This window comes from Peromyscus californicus, unplaced genomic scaffold (genome assembly GCF_007827085.1).
Source record: "Peromyscus californicus insignis strain IS unplaced genomic scaffold, ASM782708v3 Scaffold_19__1_contigs__length_69161282, whole genome shotgun sequence".
NCBI classification, from domain to species: domain Eukaryota; kingdom Metazoa; phylum Chordata; class Mammalia; order Rodentia; family Cricetidae; genus Peromyscus; species Peromyscus californicus.
Genome location: NW_026294491.1, coordinates 2912708 through 2933424, shown reverse-complemented (window position 1 = coordinate 2933424; position 20717 = coordinate 2912708). Strand labels below are relative to the sequence as shown.

Genomic DNA, 20717 nt, shown 5'->3' with positions numbered 1-20717 from the left:
CAAACTGGAAGCCTCTGTGTCCTCATCTGAATGGATCTCAGCTGAATTGCTGCTAAAAGCCTAAAAGCTTAGCAACGCTCTAGTTCCTGGTCCTCACACCTTATATACCTTTCTGCTTTCTGCCATCATTTCCTGGGATTAAAGGAGTATGTCACCATGCCTGGCTGTTTCCAGTGTGGCCTTGAACTCACAGAGATCCAGATGGATCTCTGCCTCCAGAATGCTAGGATTAAAAGTATGTGTGCCACCATTTTCTGGCCTCTATGTCTATCTAGTGGCTGCTCTGTTCTCTGACCCCAGAAAAGTTTATTAGGGTGCACAATATATTGGGGGACACAATATCACCACAGGTTTGGTCTATTATCATGGTGGGACATGGTGGGGTGCAGGCAGATATAGTAATGGAGAAGGAGCTGAAAGTCCTAAATCTTGACCTGCAGGCAACAGAAAGTGAACTGAGTGTGTGGCTTGAGCATATATGAGACCTCAAAGCCCACCTCCACAAAGACACACTTCCTCCAGCAAGGCCATACCTACTCCAACAAGGCCACACCTCCTAGTGGTGCCACTCCCTATGAGCTTGTGGGGACCAATTACATTCAAACTACCACACAGTTCATTATTGAAGGAAGTCAGGACAGGAACTCCTGCAGGGCAGGAACCTGGAAGCAGGAGCTGATGCAGAGGCCATGGAGAAGTGCTGTTTACTGGCTTGCTCCTTATGGCTTGCTCAGCCGGCTTTCTTACAGAATCCAGAACCACCCAACCCTCAACCATCAATCACTAATTAAGAAAATGTCCTACAGGCTTGCCTATAGCTCAGTCTTAGAGAGGCATTTTCTCAGTTGAGGTTCCCTCCTCTCTGATGACTTAGCTTGTGTCATGTTGACATAAAACCATCCAGGACAGCAGGCACTGTGGCAGCAGTGGGCAAAGGGCAGGTGGGGGGGGGGGGCGCTTCTGTCTTAGGGATTGCCAGACTGGGGCTAGGGGCTGAACAGGGAACACAGGTCTGCAGGGTCCAGGGTCAGGAGGAGCCGGGTCCTGGGTAGCACTGTCAATGGAGGAATGCGAACCAGGCAGGACACGTTTTCATGCCATGGAGACAGGGGAGCACCTTCCTCCAGCCTTGGCACCTCTCCTCAGCTCAGGAGTCCTGCAGAGCACAGGGGACAGTGGCCTTTCCAGACCTGACCCTGCAGTGGCTTCTCTCACCACCCCAGGCCTCTCCTGACAGCATGACGTGAGCAGAGGAACTTCTCAAGCCCCAAGTCAGCGCTGCTTCAGAGCACAGGCCTTCAGTAAGTACAGGAACAAGGCTCAGTGCGAACCGCCCGGCCAGACCCTGGGATCTACACCTTCCCCAGTGTTTCTGTCTGGGCTCCATCACACCCCAGCCCACACTGTAGGGGAAGCAGATCTGTCTCTAAGGGAAGACTGAAGGGTATTACCTGTCGGCTGAAGTCCAGACTGTCCTAGAAAAGAGAATAAAATAGACACGTAAGTGCATGAAGACAGATCTGTCCCCAGACGCATGTCCCCAGACTCTGAGCTGCTACCTGAGATTCCTCTGGCACCACAGCCCACAGCAGCCAGGGCAGAGGGGAGTGTGGACAGAGAGAGGGGCTCAGGAAGCCTCAGTCACACACCAGCCCAGTGGCTCTTCTTCATTTTTGCTCTGTTCCCAGTTCTCAAGTCAGAATCACCCTAACTTTCCCATCTCCATATGTTATCACTACTTAGGGTTCAATCCAGTAACTACAGACTGTTGTGCTCAGAGTCCACTGAAACCTGAGGTCACAGGGCCAGTGACATCCCGAGAACAGAGCCATGGCTCTTCCCTGAAATGCTGTGGAGTCTTGGCCCCCACCAGACCCCTTACCTTTCTGATTCCTGAAGTAGATGAACAGCCCCAGCCCAAGGAAGAGCAGGCCCAGCACGAAGCCCCCGACTCCACTCAGCATCTTGTTCTGTGCAGATGTAGACTGCGCCCCTGAGAAAGGAAGCCATGTTTAGAGGTTTTCAGCCCAAATCCCGTTTCCACTTGGGATCTTGGGATTCAGAGCTTTGAGATCAAGAAAGAAGCCTGTTCTAGAAGAGCTGGAATTGAACACTCTTGATGATGTTTGACAGCAATCAAACATCAGAGGTTCACACCATGAAGAGATTTAATATGGCCGCCTGAGCTGACAGGAAGTCTCTGAGCTCTGAGACCCCACAGTCCTGTGGGTGACAGACCTAAGCAAAGGCAGAGCTGAGACTGGATGTCCCTGAGGTCAGCCACGACCCTGGGCTGCTCCTTGTCACCATGCAGCCCAGGCCAACCAGGTCCCTGGACCTGTGAAGTCACTGGAAGGTTCAGAAGAGTGTGTGGTGGGGTAAGGACTTCCCAGGGGGCAAAGGTGCTTGTAGAAGCATCACACACCTGCCCCTGTGAGCCGTGCTGAAGGAGAGGACAGCACAGACCAGTGGAAACAGTGTGTGGACAGAGAAAGCAGACAGGCAGGGTAAGCCACGCCCCTCCGTGGTGGGCGGGGATTCCCAGGGTCAGAGAGCTGATAGGCTCGGGTAAACCACGCCCCCTTCCCCATGGGCAGGGATTCACTAGTCAGGAGCTTCCCACTCACTCCACTCCACTGTGGCAGGGCGGGTCAGACTGGGATGCTCCACCTGGCAGGTGTAAACCTCTCCACTCTGAGGAACCATCTCCAGCATCACCAGGGTCTGGAAGGTCCAGTCTCCATTCCGGATCAGGCCTGTGGACACAACCCCAGTCTTCTCCTCCTGGCCGTTCCGGAACCATCTGACTTCAATGTGTCCGGGGTAGAAGCCGCTCACAGAGCAGACCAGGAGGTTGTGGTGGTCCAGGGGCCGCGTCTTTGTCGGGTACACAGTCACCTTGGGCTCAACTAGAGGAGAAAGGGAGGTGAGAATAAGTCATGAGGGCGGTTGTCCTCCCAGGTTGTCTGTCTGTCTGCTCCATCCACCCAGGTGAAGTCCAGGTAGGCTTCCCAAACCTTCCCGTGACGTTAATCCTGATCGCAGGGGCCCATTAGATCTGAGGAACTCTAAGGTTTTATTTTATACCTCAAATAACTTTTTATTATTGATTTTGAGTATTTTCAATTTTTACAAAACATTGTATTAATTAAAACCAGGGAAGAAGAGCAATCCTCCTCGGTTGCGTGCTTCTCACAGACTGAAGGCCGTAACTGACAGGACAGGAAGGGAAATTCCACAATGCCATCCTGGTCTGGGAAGCACTCCCCAGAACTGCAGAATATTAACACACACTTCCTGTTAGATGCTCCAGTTTCTGCAGAGATCAGGCTCCAGAGCTGACAGGTCCCTGTGGTGATGTCAGAGCTGGAGGCAGGAGCAAGCCCAGCCCTTCCCGCCTCTGCAGCTTCATGGCACTGTTGATGGTCCTGTCTAGACCATCCATTGCAGGAATCATGGATGCTAAGCCAGGCTAAACCACACACTGTGAAACTGCCCGCCTGTGCTGGCCAGCTTACCTCAACTTGGCAAGCTATATGTGAGAGAAGGGAGCTTCAATTGAGAAAATGCCTCTGTAAAATCAGACTATGGGGCATTTTCTTAATTAGTGATTGATGTGGGAGGGTCCAACCCACTGTGGGTGGGCCATCCCTGGGCAGGTGGTCCTGGGTTCTGTAAGAAAGCAGGCTGAGCAAGCCATGGGAGCAAGCCAGTAAGCAGCACCCCTCCATGGCCTCTGCATCAGCTCCTGCCTCCAGGTTCCTGCCCTGTGTGAGTTCCTGCCCTGACCTCCTTCCATGATGAACGGTGATGATGAAGTATAAGCCACATAGACCCTTTCCTCCCCAGGGTGTTCTGGTCATGGAGTTTCATTGTACAAACAGTGACCCTGACTGGGAAGCTACTTCTCCCTGGAAATCTATAAAAGTCAGAAATCCCCTTTAGGGACATGACGGCTTTTCCTTCAGGCTCCCATCACACATGGCCACTGATGCTGTCCCACCTCAAGGCCTGGCCATGGCGCTCCACACACCCGAGGTCACAGGTGCTCCCCTGATGAGGCTCTTCTGTCTGAGGGGTAATTCTGCATTGGCTCTCTCTTGAGCCTGCAGACAATTCCCAGCACTCCTCACTCTGTTTCCTCCAGACTCCCACAGCTCCATCCCAGGCAGTGTCCAGATAAGATTTCAACCCTGTCGGAGGGCCCTCTGCTTCCCTCAAGTGCCCCAGAGAGGCAGAGCCAAGTATCGGTCCGTTTCCTGGCACTCCATGGAAGCCCCGGGAGCTAATAGTAGGTGGCGCCAGTGCACCACCTCTGCTGAGCCTAGAGCCGCCGCCGGTCCAACCAGCTTCCCAGGAGAAGTCTGTGGACCTGTCAGGGATGCTGTGTGGCAGCTTCCCTTGATTGAAGGGCAGGAAGGGGAGACGGTGACAGCTGTGAGGCTCAGGAGGTAGACAATCTGAGAATGCCGAAGTTGTAGAAACCATAAACGGTGGTGCGGGGCAGGGACTCTGGCCAGCAAAGCTGCTGAGAGGAGATTCTCAGTCTTGCTGGGCGCCTGCATGAACTGCAGAGCTCCAGGAATGCAGATTTCAGCGCCCCTGCCCTCCCCCCCACCGCCCCCCGGCCCTGGTGAGGTGGGCTTTTCACTGGGGTAGCTACATTTCAGTCACCCCTCTTCCTGTGAGTGACCCCAGTAAAAAACTCAACCGGCTTCACCAAGTTGGATTTCAGTTCAATCATTACTTTGGTCTGTGGTCCCTGTCTACGATAAGTAGATGTGCTAATGATGTGTTTTCCCAGGAAAAGTCTGTCACACCATGCAGAGAATGTGGAGAGACAGCCGTGATTGGGAGAACAGAAAGGCAAGAGGTCTCCCCATCTGGGACTTCCACAAGCCTCTTACAGAAAGTGTCCCCCACAGAGAATCGAGGCTTCGGCTCCCTCTCCACCGCTTTGGGCTGCAGCCTCCCTCTCCCTTGGTGACGTCAGCCTGCAAGTCTGCAATGTAAGAAACCCGGGACAAACGGCCAGTGGTGGTGCCTATTAGCATACCCAAGTGTCTGCTTGGCCTCTGGGCTCCCTCAATACCTGTGGCTCCTCTCAGCTCTCCTCACCCTGCACCCTGCCTCTCCAGCCCCTGAGCTTCACTTCCCTCCCCACAGCTTCTCTTTTCTATAAAAATGTGCCTTTTGGTGGTGACGCACACCTTTAATCCCAGCACTAGGGAGGCAGAGGCAGGTGGATCTCCGTGAGTTCCAGGCCAGCCTGGTCTACAGTGCAAGATACAGGACAGGCACCAAAACTACTGTCTCAAACAAACAAACAAAAACAAAGAGCAAAAACACCTGCCTTTTCAGCCATGCCCTCTCCAGGCTCCACTCCTGGTCACCTTGCCCTTCTTTCTTCTCTTCCTCTCTCGCCCCGCCCCCATGGCCCAGTTCAGTCTGGATTCTTCCAGATGCTTCTGGTGTTCTCTCCCTCACTTGTACAATAAAACCCTTCTCCCCAACCACACCTTGGAGTGCCATGTCCTCATTTCATTCATCTGGTGCTCGAAACCCAGGGGGGGCACATGTGAGCCGCTCCCAAGGGTCCCAGCCTCTCCTAACTGAACCAGGCTGCTGATCTGACTCTCCTAAGATTTGTCTGTTTCTTTCTACTGGCCTCTGCCACCCACCAAATTTGACTCCGAGTTCTAGACTCCAACTCCTCAGCTGCTTTTCCCTCCCTTCACCCTCTCAGTGTCTCTCTGGCTCCTGGAGCCTACTATACCCTCCACATGGACATCTCTCCACTGAGACACTTGCCCCTCCCCTCTCCTGGCTATGCCTTCCTGGGCCTACAGTTACGGCCCTGTTCCTTCTCAGCTCTCTCCTGGGCTTCTACAATATTGGTGTTATTTATTAAGTGGCCCTGTTTACCGTGCGAGAAAAGCCACAAGGCACAACAAAACCCACTATAAGAGTTTATTAGGGGAAGGAGAACAGAAGGGGGTGCTTAGGCCTGTGGGAACGATCTTGCAGGAAGAAGGGGGAGGGGTATGTGGGACCCGCTTTTATGAATCTCCCCCTCCCCACACATGCGCATATGAGCTTATGTAGCTACACCACGCATGCGCATAGATGACGTGATCACACTGAGCCACGCAGCTCATGGATTACATAAGACATAAGGCCCTGGGATGACTAAGCATCTTGCTGGCACATGCTCAGTCATGGGGAGTGGCTAGGAATTCTATCAATTGGGATCTTCCCTCGGGTGGAGTTTCTGCTTGCGGCCCTGTTCTCTGTCTCTCGCTCCCTCTTGGAGTTTATCGAAATCCTCCCTCCAGTGGAGTTCATTTTGCGACCCTTTCTCCTTTCCTCCTTGGACACAGAGATTTCATTAAAGCCTGCTGTCAGCTTGGCCTCAGTATAGCTCAATGGTCAACGATGCCAGACTCCATTTCTAAACTCTCACAAATCCTAACAACTGCCACTGCACAAATGATCCCAAATCTCTTATGTCTGAACTTTCTCTGCTCTACACTTCCAAGTGTCTCTTAACTCTAAGATTTTTCCACTTTCCACTCTTGAAAATCTTTTATCTTCATGATTTATTTGTTTCTGCTCAAAAACAAAACAAAAAAATCTCTAAAACCTATTATGTGAACTCTAGGATTTGTGAGTTTATTGGGTGTGGTTAAAATTCCACAAAATCTGTAACAAAAAGCTTAAAACTTGTAACAAAAGGTTGATACTTTAAAAAAATCTATACATATACATTATTTACTACGTGTAACTTGTTTAGGAAAATGGGTGTTTTTAAATAGCAACCGTGGCTCGCCTCCATCTTAGCTGATGACCTCATCAGGAACCACGTGGCCGGCAGCCAACTATTCTCAGGTTAAAAAAGAGTACATGCCATGTGACTTCACCACCATCTTGCTTAAAATAAGCACGTGATATAAACCAACTAAGGCAACAGCCATAAAACTTCTTAGTCCTACTGAGTTAGGATTCTGCCACTCCAGCTGTATGACCACACATGTGCAGTTCAGTAGCTAAGCAAGGGGTCTTACATCTTACGTCATCAGTGCACTGTGTGATTGCACAAATGCATGCAGCATGGTCATGCAATCAGCGCATGCATGGCATAGCTCTGTAAGCCTACCTGCTCATGTGCAGGGAAATCCTTAAAAAGCCGGACACAGACTCCTCCCCTCTCTTCTGCTCTCCCTCCCCCACTCTCTCTCTCTTTCTGCATGTATCTCTTCCAATGCCTGGTTACTCTTTTCTGTCCCACCCCCTCCTCCTAAATAAAGCTCTGATACTGGCTTTGGTTGTGCCTCGTGCCTTGTGACCTTTCTGGCACAGTAACCAGTGCCGCTTATTATTTTTAAAACCAATCCTGAGCCCTCTGCTCATCATTTTGTCTCCCTTTACACTAAAGAAGCAACAGCAGGTCTCCAAAAATATTTTGGAGTGGGATAGGTTTTTAGGTTGACAAATTCCTAAAATTATACAGTGTAGTGGGTAGCCATTCCAGCTTTGATCTGGAAGTTCTAACCCCCATTGAGACTTCGGCAACTGTCATGCCTACAAGGCGGGGCCAAGGGAGGCGCCTGGAGACCCGAGATCTGGATGGGCCAGCGCTCTCTCTGTTCCAGGACCTTGGACGGTGGAGGTGGGCCAAGCAGAGCTCCAGAGAACACCGCTGGACTGAGATACACCTTCCCCAGACCCCGCGGCCTACGTATCCCTTAATTTGTAAGTTATGCCATTAAATAATTCTCCTTTTAACTATGTGGAGTGGCCTTAATAATTTCACCAATATCTGGCGCTCACGTGGGGCAAATTCCAAAGGCCTGGGTGGCTCCCACCCTCAGCCTCCTCCCCGGCTAGCGGGTACCTAAACCTGCCTGCAAAGTTCCATATAACCAGGGAACGCCGGCATGGTTCTTAGCCCCGAGACCAGTGAAAGAGGCACTCCCCCCGCTTTGTGAGTGCCGGCCGGCTCCCACCATCTCGACTCCAGCGAGCTGCAGTCAGCCAAGATCACCAGCAGGCCCTGCTTTGGAGCTGTACCAACGCCACCTGCTGGCTGAAAAGTGCTACTACACCCCCAAAAAACCACGAAAGGTAAGCATATTGTTTCAAGTAAAAGTACTTGATAATTTTACACCTTAAAATTGACTAACAAATTTTGAGTAATTATTGTAATATGGCTGACAACATTACCGCACAAGAATTTGAAAACCTTTTTGCCAGTATGATGAATGACATCTTCCTGGAAATATACGACCTTCCTAAGGCATATCTGGCCTGTACCATTTTGGCATTCATCGTAATAATTCACACAGTGTTCAAACACTGGTTTAATAACAAAAACAAAGATGAGTCATTATTGGGACTGATACAGGCTTTAAGAGATAGCAATGAAAGCTTACAGAAAAAGATTCCCTGGAATCTGCTTTAAAAGATAGCAATGAAAGCTTACAGAAAATTCTTTCTCTGGAATCTGCTGATCAGGATTTACAAAACAGGCTTGTACCAAAAATTGATCTTATTGATAATAAATGTGAATATCTAATGGACAGAACACTAACTCTCCAGACACTATATAAGGAAGAAAGATTATCATTAATTGATAAGATAAGGTCCATGGAATCATGTGTTTCTGAAGAACATAAAAACTTCTATGATTCCATGAGAAATCTGGAGTCCCTTGCCAGAGAGGAGGTTCACTCCCTAAAACAGACCCTAGGTGCTTGTTTGCAAGCCTTAGAAGAAACTCTCAGTAAACATGGCAAGGGACTTAATAAGCAGAAGGGCAAGACCATAGAGGTTGTAACATCTCCAAATGGCTCTCATACAATGGCTTATCCTGTTATCATCCATGAGAAGCCAGCGGATGACACACACCTCGAGCCATATAATACATATACATTACAACCAATTTCAACAAGGGACTTTAAAAATATAAAGGAAGCAGTAGTTACGTATGGGGTACACTCCACGTACGTAAAACAGATGTAAAATTCGTGGTCTACCTCACATAGAATCATCCCAGATGACTGGCATCAGTTAATTTCAGCTGTTCTAGAATATAGCCAGCAGCTACAGTGGAAAAGCTGGTTTAGAGAAGAGGCAAAAAATTTAGAACAACAAGGTAAACTCAGAGGTTTTGTGATCTCCCAAGATCAAATACTTGGTGAGGGATGTTTCACTGGCAGGAATGTACAAGCCACTTATGATGAGCATACAATATCCCTATGCTGTACAGCAGCTCTAAATGCTTGGGAAAAAATTCCAGAACCTGGAAAATCAACCGAGGTATACACAAAGATATTTCAGGGACTGCACGAACCCTTCACTGATTTTTTACAAAGGCTGAACACAGCTATAACAAAAGCTGTATCAGATAAAGAATTAAGAAAAGTATTAACTGAGTCCTTGGCATTCAACAATGCTAATGCAGAATGCATAAGAATACTTACACCATTAAAGATCAGATCAGCTCCTTTGGAAGAATGGATTCAGTATACTAATGGTGTTGAGTCTCGTAACTACAGTAACGAGGCTTGGATAGGAGAGACAAATCCCAGAGGTGAAAGAAGGCCCCATGTTACCAAATGTTTTAAATGTGGTACACCAGGTCATATAAGTAAAAACTGTACGTGGGGTACTCCTAGAAGTAATACTCCTTTTAGAAATAGCCTAAACAGGAGACACCAACCACCTCCCGGATTATGTAGAAGGTATGGCAAAGGCCGACATTGGACCAGTGAGTGCAGATCAAAAATAGGTATACGAGGCAACCCTTTACTGGCAGGAAACGCCTCAGGGGGCTTCTTGCAGGCCCCTAAATCAAATGTAGTATGAACATTCCCAGCCACTGTGGAAGAAATTCCTCTCCAGGACAACTGAATAAACCAATGCCTAATGTAAAAACTGATACTGCAATGGATGATAAAACAGCTTCGATAGGTGGATCACAGTTTACAAAGAACACTTTAAAACAAATATTTTGGCAGACTTCCATAAATGAACAAAGATCAAAGCTTAGAATTTGAATTAATGGCCTGGTTATGGAGGGCCTGGTAGACACAGGTGCAGATGTGACTATAATTACACCAAAATCATGGCATCTGAATTGGCCTCTTCAAGAGGTAGATGTCCAACTTTTAGGGATTGGTACCCTATCTCAGTTAAAACAGAGTTCAAGATGGGTTGAATGCATAGGGCCAGAAGGACAGAGAGGAAGGCTGAAGCCATATGTAGCAAATGTAGCAGTAAATCTTTGGGGCCGAGATCTGTTACAACAGTGGAATACCCAGATTAAGATTCCTACACTTTCAGAAAAGGAATACAGACCAATGCATGTTTCTAGGAATAATATCATGACATGCTATAAAAATTAGGCACCAACCATTCAGGCTGTTCACAAACAGAGCATGACTGCTGTTGAACTCTCAGAAGTACCAACTGCCTTACCTTTAAAATGGCTAACTAATAAAACTGTCTGGGTTGGACAATGGCCTTTGACAAAAGAGAAGCTACAAGCTTTAGAACAGCTGGTTCAAGAGCAGTTAAATGCTCAACACATTGAAGCATCTACCAGCCCTTGGAATTCTCCTGTATTTATTATTAAAAAAAAAGTCTGGTAATTGGAGAATGCTGACAGATCTGAGAGCTATTAATAAAGTAATTCAGCCAATGGGCTCCCTACAGACTGGGATGCCCTTGCCCTCTCTGCTACCTAAAGAATGGCCTATAATAGTTATTGACTTAAAAGACTGTTTCTTTACCATGCCCTTACAAGAAAATGATAGAGAAAAATTTGCCTTCACAGTACCTAATTATAACAATTCTCAGCCAGTCAAGAGATATCAATGGAAGGTTCTCCCACAGGGAATGTTAAACAGCCCTACTTTGTGCCAATACTTTGTGCAGAAACCATTGGAGATAATTCGTGTAAAGTTTCCACAATCCATAATTTATCACTATATGGATGATATCCTATTAGCTGATCCAAAGTTAGATACATTAGAAAGCATGTTTGAAGAAGTAAAAAAAGTTTTGCCTCACTGGGGACTGCAAATTGCTCCTGAAAAAATACAAAGAGGAGATTCTATTAATTATTTAGGATATAAGATAGAGCTACAAAACATTAGACCTCAAAAGGTACAACTGAGGAGAGATTGATTGAAGACTCTTAATGATTTTCAAAAGTTATTAGGAAGCATTTCCAACTTACTGGGCATCATGGGAATACCCAAAGATGGACTACAAAATTTGGCTAATACTCTAGAAGGGGACAAAGAATTAAATAGTCCAAGAGAATTATCAGCCGAAGCTGAGAAGGAATTGGCTCTAGTAGAAAAGACAACTCGAGAAGCACATGTGGATCGTGTGGATCCAGAACTTAAATTCATTCTTGTCATATTCCCCTCCAGACATTCCCCAACAGGTATTTTGATGCAGAGGGAAGATATTATATTGGAATGGATATTCCTACCACATAAACCAAATAAGAAATTAAAGACTTGTATAGAAAAGATCTCTGATTTGATTCAAAAAGGTAAACTAAGACTTCGCCAGTTGACAGGAATGGACCCAGCAGAAATTGTAGTACCTTTAACTAATGAGGAAATTTCATCACTATGGAAAGATAATGAATACTGGCAGGGAGCCTGCAGTAACTTTTTGGGAGAGATTAACAACCACTATCCCAAAAGCAAGAGAATAGAATTCATAAAGAAGACTGAATGGGTCCTTCCTCACATTATACAACAAAAGCCAATTTCTGGAGTCCTCACATTCTATACTGATGGAAATAAATCAGGGAAAGCAGGATATAAATCAGGAGACTTAAGTAAAGTGGTACAAAGTCCATACAGCTCTGTACAAAAGACAGAACTGTATGCCATTCTTATGGTACTGATGGACTTCACAGAACCCCTCAATATAGTCACTGACTCTCAATATGCAGAGAGAGTTGTTTTACATATTGAAACTGCTGAATTTATTCCTGATAATACAGAATTAACTTCATTATTCATACAATTGCAGGAAATCATCAGAAAAAGGGAACATCCTATATATATAACACATATCAGATCCCATATAGGTCTGCCAGGACCTCTAGCACAAGGTAATGATGAGATTGATCAGTTACTAATAGGTAATGTGCTAGAAGCCTCAGAATTTCATAAGAAATACCATGTAAATAGCAAAGGTTTGAAGAAGGATTTCTCCATCACTTGGCAACAGGCTAAGGATATTGTGAAAAAATGTCCTACTTGTTCCATCTATAACCAAATTCCATTACCTGCAGGGAGCAATCCAAAAGGTATACAAAGAAATGAAATTTGGCAGATGGATGTGTTTCATTTTGCAGAATTTGGAAGATTAAAGTATGTACATCATACCATTGACACCTATTCAGGATTTCAATGGGCAACTCCTATGAGTTCTGAAAAGGCTGATTCTGTGATTACACACCTATTAGAAGTTATGGCCATCATGGGAATACCTGTACAAATTAAGACAGACAATGCCCCAGCATATGTCTCCAATAAAATGAGACAATTCTTTGCTTATTACAATATAAAGCATGTTACAGGTATACCACACAATCCCACAGGCCAAGCAATCATAGAAAGATCCAATCGAACTTTAAAGGATATGCTAAATAAACAGCAACAGGTAACAATGACTCCTAGAAATAGATTGCATAGTGCTTTATTAACCTTGAATTTTCTCAATGCTGATGAGAAAGGAACAACAGCTGCAGAGAGACATTGGACGACAGACAAAACTCCTGAGCTAAACCAACCAGTTTATTTCAAGGATGTGCTGACCTCAGAATGGAAACCTGGATATGTTCTACGTTGGGGAAGGGGTTTTGCCTTTGTTTCTGCAGGAGAAGAAAAGCTATGGATACCAACAAAATTAATAAAAATTTGATTCGAACAGGAAAATCCCCTTGATGAGGAGAAGTAAAAGATCATCCACCAATGTGACATCTCTACAAGTTGTAAGAAAAATTTAACAATCAAAGGTTGGGGTAGGGTTCTGTTTTTGTCTTCCCAGGATAATGGAAATACCCATCTTCCAAAAATCATAAGGCCTTGGATATCCGGATGTTTACAGCAGAAAGAATCTATTGGTACCAATCTACACACGGTAAAAATCTCACTGTCTAACATCTGTCTCTCTATCAATCTAGAAAAGTTGTGGTTCCAATTCAATTATAAGCCAAGCTGGCTTTGGAGATGGAATTGGCTCACTCCTTCTCTAAACCCAAGCATATTGCTAAAAGGAAGTTTGAGAGATTCTTCAGTCCCATATCTGAAGAGCCCTCTGGTGTGGGACAGAAGGAAACCAATAAAAAGGGACCATTGTCTTCTAGATTCTAATTCTCTCCATGCTTACTCTTGATTTCTCAGAATCCTTTCTTACATGCTATGTCCTCTTTAAATCCAAACCTTCCATTTTGATAACAAATAAGTTTTTCCAATAGCAATCTCAGAAGTCTCCAGAAGGAAGATGGGGCAACAACAGCAACTCTACCCAATCCAGAATGATGCCATGGTAATCATCATCATACTACACTTCTTGCCAGAATTTCACACAATCTTACCCATTACTCTAAGACTTGCTACAGAACCTACAGTTAGTCTAACTGAGATTTAACTATCTGAGCTTTCTCACAGTACCCAACAGAGATAACATCACCCCCTAAACAGCAGGAAGCAATTCTAAGAAAACGACACCCCTTCTCCCTTAGGTTCCATAATTCTCAGGGTTATAGATGATGGTTATAGGGTTGGGGGTGGAAGAAAATATTAGACTCAGTATTCTAAAAAAAAAAGAGAGAGAAAAAAGAGAAAAGAAGAAATGGAATGGATGGGTATAAGATATTATGGTAGATTATTATGTATACTAGTAAACAAATTTAGTAAAATAGCAGCCTTAGATAATTTGCACTGTAATTTGCACTGTTATGGATTCTTATATGTTGATACAAATGTAAACTATTTTTATATTCCTGTTTAAGATAATTTGTATACTGATACAAATACAGAACTATATTTGTTAATAATGTACATATATTTCTACTCTTATTTGAAATATTTGTATATTGATACAAATGTAAATTTTTATCTGTCATACTTTATGTATGTTCTACTTCTGTTTAGGATATTCGGTATATTGATATATATTTAAGATTATTGTCATATTGCATATCGCACTATATATTCCTACCTCTGTTATAAATATCTTGTGTATTGTCACAATTTTGAAGTCATCATTCTTTACCATACATTTGCTTATAGACTGTTTATCTTGTTTACGTGAAGCCTTAGTCTTTAGGTTATTTCGGTAGATAAGACTTATAGATTTATAGTCACCTATGCTTGTCATCTCTATAGTTATGTTAGTTAGGTTATCCAGATTTACAGATACATAGGTCAGATAGACAGGTAATCTTCAAACACTTCATAGACCTAGAGAATATGGCATTTAAATAACTTAGAATTCTGTTGACGTGAGACACAATTGCTCCTGGCTGCACCAATTTGTTCCTGAGAGAATGTTAGGCTTCTAAGACATTTCCATTTGGAAGTTTGTCTTCTTGGCACAAAATGGTCTACTGGGCAAAGAACTGCCCTTGCCTCGATGGCTGACAGTACAAATGCAATGCTGTCCTTTCTGGACAAGCAGGACACAAGGCAAGCAACCACTGTACTCTGCCAAGACAGGGTAAGGTGGTCTTTCAGAATTCCTGCTTCTGAAAATGGTCTGTCAGATACTTTAGGCCTGTAGCCAATTTGAATGCACCAACAATGCTGAGAAACATTAGGTGACTGTCCAGGCTGCCAGCTGTCTCGGTCTACTCTTGCAAGATTCCCGAAAGTTGCTTGCATCCATCTACCATTTCTCAGGTACCATTATATTCCTTCTCAGGTCTTTGATGGGACTGAAGACTAGCAGTTATAGTTACAACTTAGTAGATAGAACATATTAAGTATTAGATTCAGGTTCTTTAGGATAGGACACCTTTTGGAATGATCTTTGTAACATGCCATTTACCTATGCTCTATACTTCTCTGGATTTTAGTATGTGTTTCTTGCTTGATATTGTTTGCATTGGTTGTAGTTCCATCTTATCTAGGTCATTATCCCTCATTATTCCTGGACAATATTTGATAACCATTCCTTTGTATATAGTCTTGTATTAGGTTAGAACTTTCTTATTTAGACAAAAAGGGGGAGATGTAGTGGGTAGCCATTCCAGCTTTGATCTGGAAGTTCCAACCCCCATTGAGACTTCGGCAACTGTCATGCCTACAAGGCAGGGCCAAGAGAGGCACCTGGAGACCCGAGATCTGGATGGGCCAGCGCTCTCTCTGTTCCAGGACCCTGGACGGTGGAGGTGGGCCAAGCAGAGCTCCAGAGAACACCGCTGGACTGAGATACACCTTCCCCAGACCCTGCGACCTACCTAACCCTTAATTTGTAAGTTACGCTGTAGCTAGAGTTTTCCTGCCTGGCCCACAGTCAGGACAAATCTCTCTCACCTGCCAGTCCCACAGCCACTCAAACCCAACCAAGTAAACACAAAGACTTATATTGGTTACAAACTGTATGGCTGTGGCAGGCTTCTTGCTAACTGTTCTTACAGCTTAAATGAATCCATCTCCATTAATCTATACCTTGCCACGTGGCTCATGGCTTACTGGCATCTTCACATGATGTTTGTCATCGTGGCGGCTGGCAGTGTCTCTCTGACTCAGCCTTCCACTTCCCAGCTTTAGTCTCCTCCTTGTCCCGCCTACACTTCCTGCCTAGCCAATGGCCAATCAGTGTTTTATTTATTGACTAATCAGCAACACATTTGCCATACAGACCATCCCACAGCATTACGCCATTAAATAAATCTCCTTTTAACTACGTGGAGTGGCCTTAATAATTTCACCAATAATACAGGTCTACCAGGTTAACAGAAACTGCGTTTGAAATATGTCTAACCACTCATGTCTTTACTAATTGTGTTCAAAACTAGGCTTCTGGAGAATTTTAAAAAGGAATAACATATGTTTGATAAACAAGATTTATAAATTCCTAAGGTCTATTCAGGTTAACAGAAACTGGCTTGGAGATATATGTCTAGCCTCTTTGTCTTTGCTAATTTTGTTAAGCTTTAGCTATTTGGGTAAACTGAGTCATACAATGTGGTGGTTTGAAAGAAAATGGCCCATGAAGGGAGTGGCACTATTAGGAGGCATGGCCTTGTTGAAGTAGATGTAGCTTTGTTGGAGGAAGTGTGTCACTGTGGAGGCAGGCTTTGAGGTCTCATAGATGCTCAAGATACCACCCAGTGTCACAGGCTACTTCCTGTTGCCTGCCAGGCAAGATGTCGGACATTCAGCTACTTCTCCAGCACGCTGCCACACTCCTAGCCACCATGTTCCACCATGAAAATAACAGACTAAACCTCTGAGATTGTAAGCCTACCCAATTAAATGTTTTCCTAATAAGAGTTGCCATGGTCATGGTGTCTCTTCACAGCAACAGAAACCCTAAGACATACAAGAAACTGGTAGTCTGTGAAGAGACTCCTCCCCCATTCCTTCTGCCTTGCTAAAAACTATTAGATTCTATTCCTGAAGCTAGCCACCAAGGTCTATTTCCTTATTTGGCCACTTCCTCCTCCTGAGACTACCAAGGTCCAGCTATCAAAGTATTGAAGTCCAGAACTCAAAAGCCCCCGTTGTCTCACCTAATCAACATGCCCAATTAAAATTACCCACCTCACGCTAACACGGGGTTTCCCTTTCTACTTTTATAAACTGCCATGTTCCTATGTGCCATGTCTGTCTCCTCTCCATCCAGAGGCCGTCCTCTGTCCCCCTCCAAGACAAATACCCTTTTCCCCCACTCCCTTGTTCCCTTCCCCTTCTCCCTCATCCTCTGTCTCCTGCCTTTGTCTTTTATTTTCTGCCTTCTGTCCCTCTGGGGCAAATAAATCTCCTTTGTGCTGAGAACTTGGTCTTAGGGGTTCTCAGCTGACACTTTCCTTACATTCTATAATGGTGCACTATGAAAGGATCAAGAAGGGAGGTTCTAAGTCTCTATGTGAACTGTATTTATGATCTTGTAAAGCTCCCAGTTTCTATACTTACAATTTAAAGTCTTATTTTGATACTAAAAGATCTTCAATTAAATCTTCATTTTTTGTTTTGTTTGTTTGTTGGTTGGTTTTTCAAGACAGAGTTTCTCTGTGTAGCTCTGGCCATCCTAGAATTCACTCTGTAGATCAGGCTGGCCTTGGACTCAGAGACTCACCTGCCTCTGCTTCCCGAGTGCTGAGAATAAGAGCATGCACCACCACTATCCAGCTTCAAGACAATTTTTTAAGGCCCAGACTTAACAGGGATAAAAATATAAAATCCTAATCTTATAAAAGCTATTAACTTCTTGTAAACTGTTGAAGATAATTAAGACATGCAAGAATGGTCAGTAACCTTATAAATGATCAGATTCTTTAATGTGCTAAGAACTATGCTCATAGTCATGTTAAGGACAAATACAATTCATTTACAGGGACAAACTTTATTCAGCCTCCTGAATATGCTTTCAAGGTTAATCCTAAAGCAAGTAACTAAAAACAGTTAGTTTGTTTAAAATTAGGTATACTTACTATGTATACAGTGTTCTGTCTGCATGTATACCTGCACACCAGAAGAGGGCACTAGATCTCACTACAGATGGTTGTGAGCCAACATGTGGTTTCTGGGAATTGAATTCAGGACCTCTAGAAGAGTAGTCAGTGCCCTTAACCACTGAGCCATCTCTCCAGCTCAAAATCAGGTGTACTTAATATATGGTCTTCAAACTCCTCAGAGATCTGCTAAATGTGGCATTTAAAATGTTTAATTAAAAAATGTTTAATTAAAAATCTTCCCATGACAGACAGAAATGACAGCTCCTAGAGGCAACCCTAAGTTCTCCAAAGAAATCCACGGGCATAGGCAACTCCTCCTGGATTGTGGTAACACTAACCACTGGGCAAAGAACATTATCAGTTTGGCAGCAGCTCCACCTAGCCCCTCCGCCCAAGGCTGCAGCTGCCTGCTCAGCTCATTTCACATGTAAACTCCGCCCTCACTTGTCCAGGGCCATTAGATTTCCCACTGAGAAAGGCAGACACAAAACAGTTTTCCTTGCTGACTAATTTCCCACTGAAAGATAAACTCACAAAACAGGTTTCAATGTAACATTTTACTCTTCCTTTATTTAAAGGACCTTGCTTTGCAATGACTGATCTCAGGAACCATGGCATGAAAATGAAAGATTTGAAGTTTAAGTGAGTTGTGAGGATCTAAGAAAGTAATTTAAGGTGTGTAAATACAAGTTGCAAAGGTCTAAGGAAGTGATTTAAGGTATGTGAAAAATAAGAAGTGTTTCAGATTTCTTTCCCTCTCTATGCTAGTGTTATATTAAGACTTCAAAAGTTTAGAGTTTTTGGCAGTGGTGGCACACATCTCTAATCTCAGCACTCTGAAAGCAGAGGCAGGCAGATCTCTGAGTTTGAGGTCAGCAGGTCTACAGAGAGAATTCCAGGACAGTCAAGGCTACATAGAGAAACCCTGTCTCAAAAATAAATAAATAAATAAAAAGGAAGAAAAAGAAGTTCGAGTTTTAACATTAATCAATGGAGTTCTGATAAGCCATTAATCTAGCTCTACAAATTATTAGTAATGTTATCATAGTCACAAGCTCAATATTTTAAATTTCCTTGGTTGTTTTCTAAGCATAGACTTAAAAGTGCTTCTCATCGCGCTGAAAATATCTCTGTCCTATCTATCTATCTATCTATCTATCTATCTATCTATATCTATATCTATATCTATATCTATATCTATATCTATATCTATATCTATGTATCTATATATATGTATCCAGCCCTCTGGACAGAGGAAAGAGTGCTCAAGCTTTTAACCCAAAGCCATAGCTTTTGCTATGACTCGAAGACGTGAGTCTACTCCAGCTGTCTTACAGACTCCCGTTAGCTGCCTTTTCTATAGGAGCATTTTAAGTACAAATTGCAAACAGTGGTAATGCTAATATGTCTATAACTTTTATCACTTTTTGTAAACTTAAAAAATTAATGCAAGCCTCGGGGAGTCACAACTTGGATCCACCTGTCACAGGTCAGATGGATTCCAGATAAATACTCCTGTCAATCAACAGCCTCACAACCCCACACTCCCTCTGGGTGCTCCTCATGTGCGTGACCTCTCTTCCCCCCTCCCTCCCCCCTTCCTCACCTCTCTGCTGCACAGTTAATATCTCTACAATGGCGGAGTTGAATCTGCAGAACGTGTCCACCTTGGCCCGCTTCTGCTCCAGGAAGCCCTTCTGGCTGTTCCAGTACTCGGCTTGGATCCGTCCCAGCTCGGTCACTGCTTGGTACCTGCCCACACTGCTGTCAAATCGCAAGTGTTCCTCCTGGTTATAGATGTGTCTCTGCAGGTACCGCACCTGCTCCATCCCACTGGAGAAACGGCATTCACTTTTCACTTGTTGCAAGAAACGTGCTGTGGAGACAAGAGTGTCAGCCGCCCAGGTGGTTCATCAGGGACCAGACCCCTCAGATCCATAAGTCCCTCTCCAGATGCCCAAACCAGCTGGGCATGAATGCCATGGACCACCTCTGCCTACACTGCTCTCTCTCATTCTCTCTTTCTCTCTCTTTCTTTCTCTCTCTCTCTCTCTCTCTCTCTCTCTCTCTCTCTCTCTCTCTCGCCATAAAAGACAAAAGAACCCAAATTCTGGGAAAACCTACCTTCACTGCCAGAAAAAGCACAAGCACCCCACCCTTTTATTAGCCCATCCCTCCCCTCATTCCTTTGGTCCTCGTCATGACCTCCACATCCCAGAGGGTGGAGAAGTTGCTCTGCCATTCCATCCCCCACTTCTCCCAGTCTGAGCCAAGAGAACAAATCTCTGCTGAGGCTGTGGAGATGGCTCAAGGGTAAAGCACTTGCCTTTCGAGCGTTGAGAATCTGAGTTTGATTCCCAGAGTTCACACCTGTAACCCCATGATGGAGAGACAGAGGAGGATCCAGGAGTCTCACAGGCCGCTAGCCTAGCCTTCTCTGCTTGGTGAGCTCCAGACCCATCAAAGAGCGTGTCCCCAAAATAAAACAAAAACCGCCTGAAGAATGGTGGGATGTCTCGCTGTCTCCCACATACAGTCTCTGCTGCTCAGGGAGACTGGAAGAATGGCCCAGGTGGGTTAAAACAAGACAGAACAACCCTGCTATGGCCACCAGAAGGGGCTGGTAGTGACAAGTGCTGTCATGTCACCTCAAAGATCAGCACCCAAAGGGTGCATCCCTGTTATTCCAGAGACAGAGGGGCTGTGGACCAGGGACACCTTCTGATCTCACACCAATAATGGCCTGCTCAGCCTGAGGGCTACAAAGGAGACCACACACAGTGACTGCTCCAGCCTGTGCCTGACTGCCGCCTCCCACCTTCCCACTCAACCCTCCTCACCCTTTCCTTGAACCACACCTTTCTGGAATATTCTGCCAAATGCTCCTCTTAGAGCTGGCTGTGACCCAGGTCTTTGCTCCTCTGGGAATCTAGAGAGGAGAAAGTAATGACCACCCCTCGCTTCCACAGCTTAAAATTCTGAAAGCAGAAACCAAAGG

General features: G+C 44.9%; 1 protein-coding gene across 1 annotated transcript; it reads right to left on the bottom strand.

The window, feature by feature from the left end:
• Positions 1-1011: 1011 nt before the first annotated feature.
• Positions 1012-19621, bottom strand: LOC128114345 (H-2 class II histocompatibility antigen, E-S beta chain-like). The gene is made up of 5 exons (XM_052744273.1): positions 19326-19621; positions 2628-2909; positions 1883-1993; positions 1452-1475; positions 1012-1156 (listed from the first exon to the last, which is right to left on the bottom strand). Exons 1-5 carry the CDS (start codon positions 19546-19548, stop codon positions 1143-1145), a joined length of 654 nt encoding a protein of 217 aa, XP_052600233.1. The 5' UTR covers positions 19549-19621; the 3' UTR covers positions 1012-1142.
• Positions 19622-20717: the final 1096 nt, after the last annotated feature.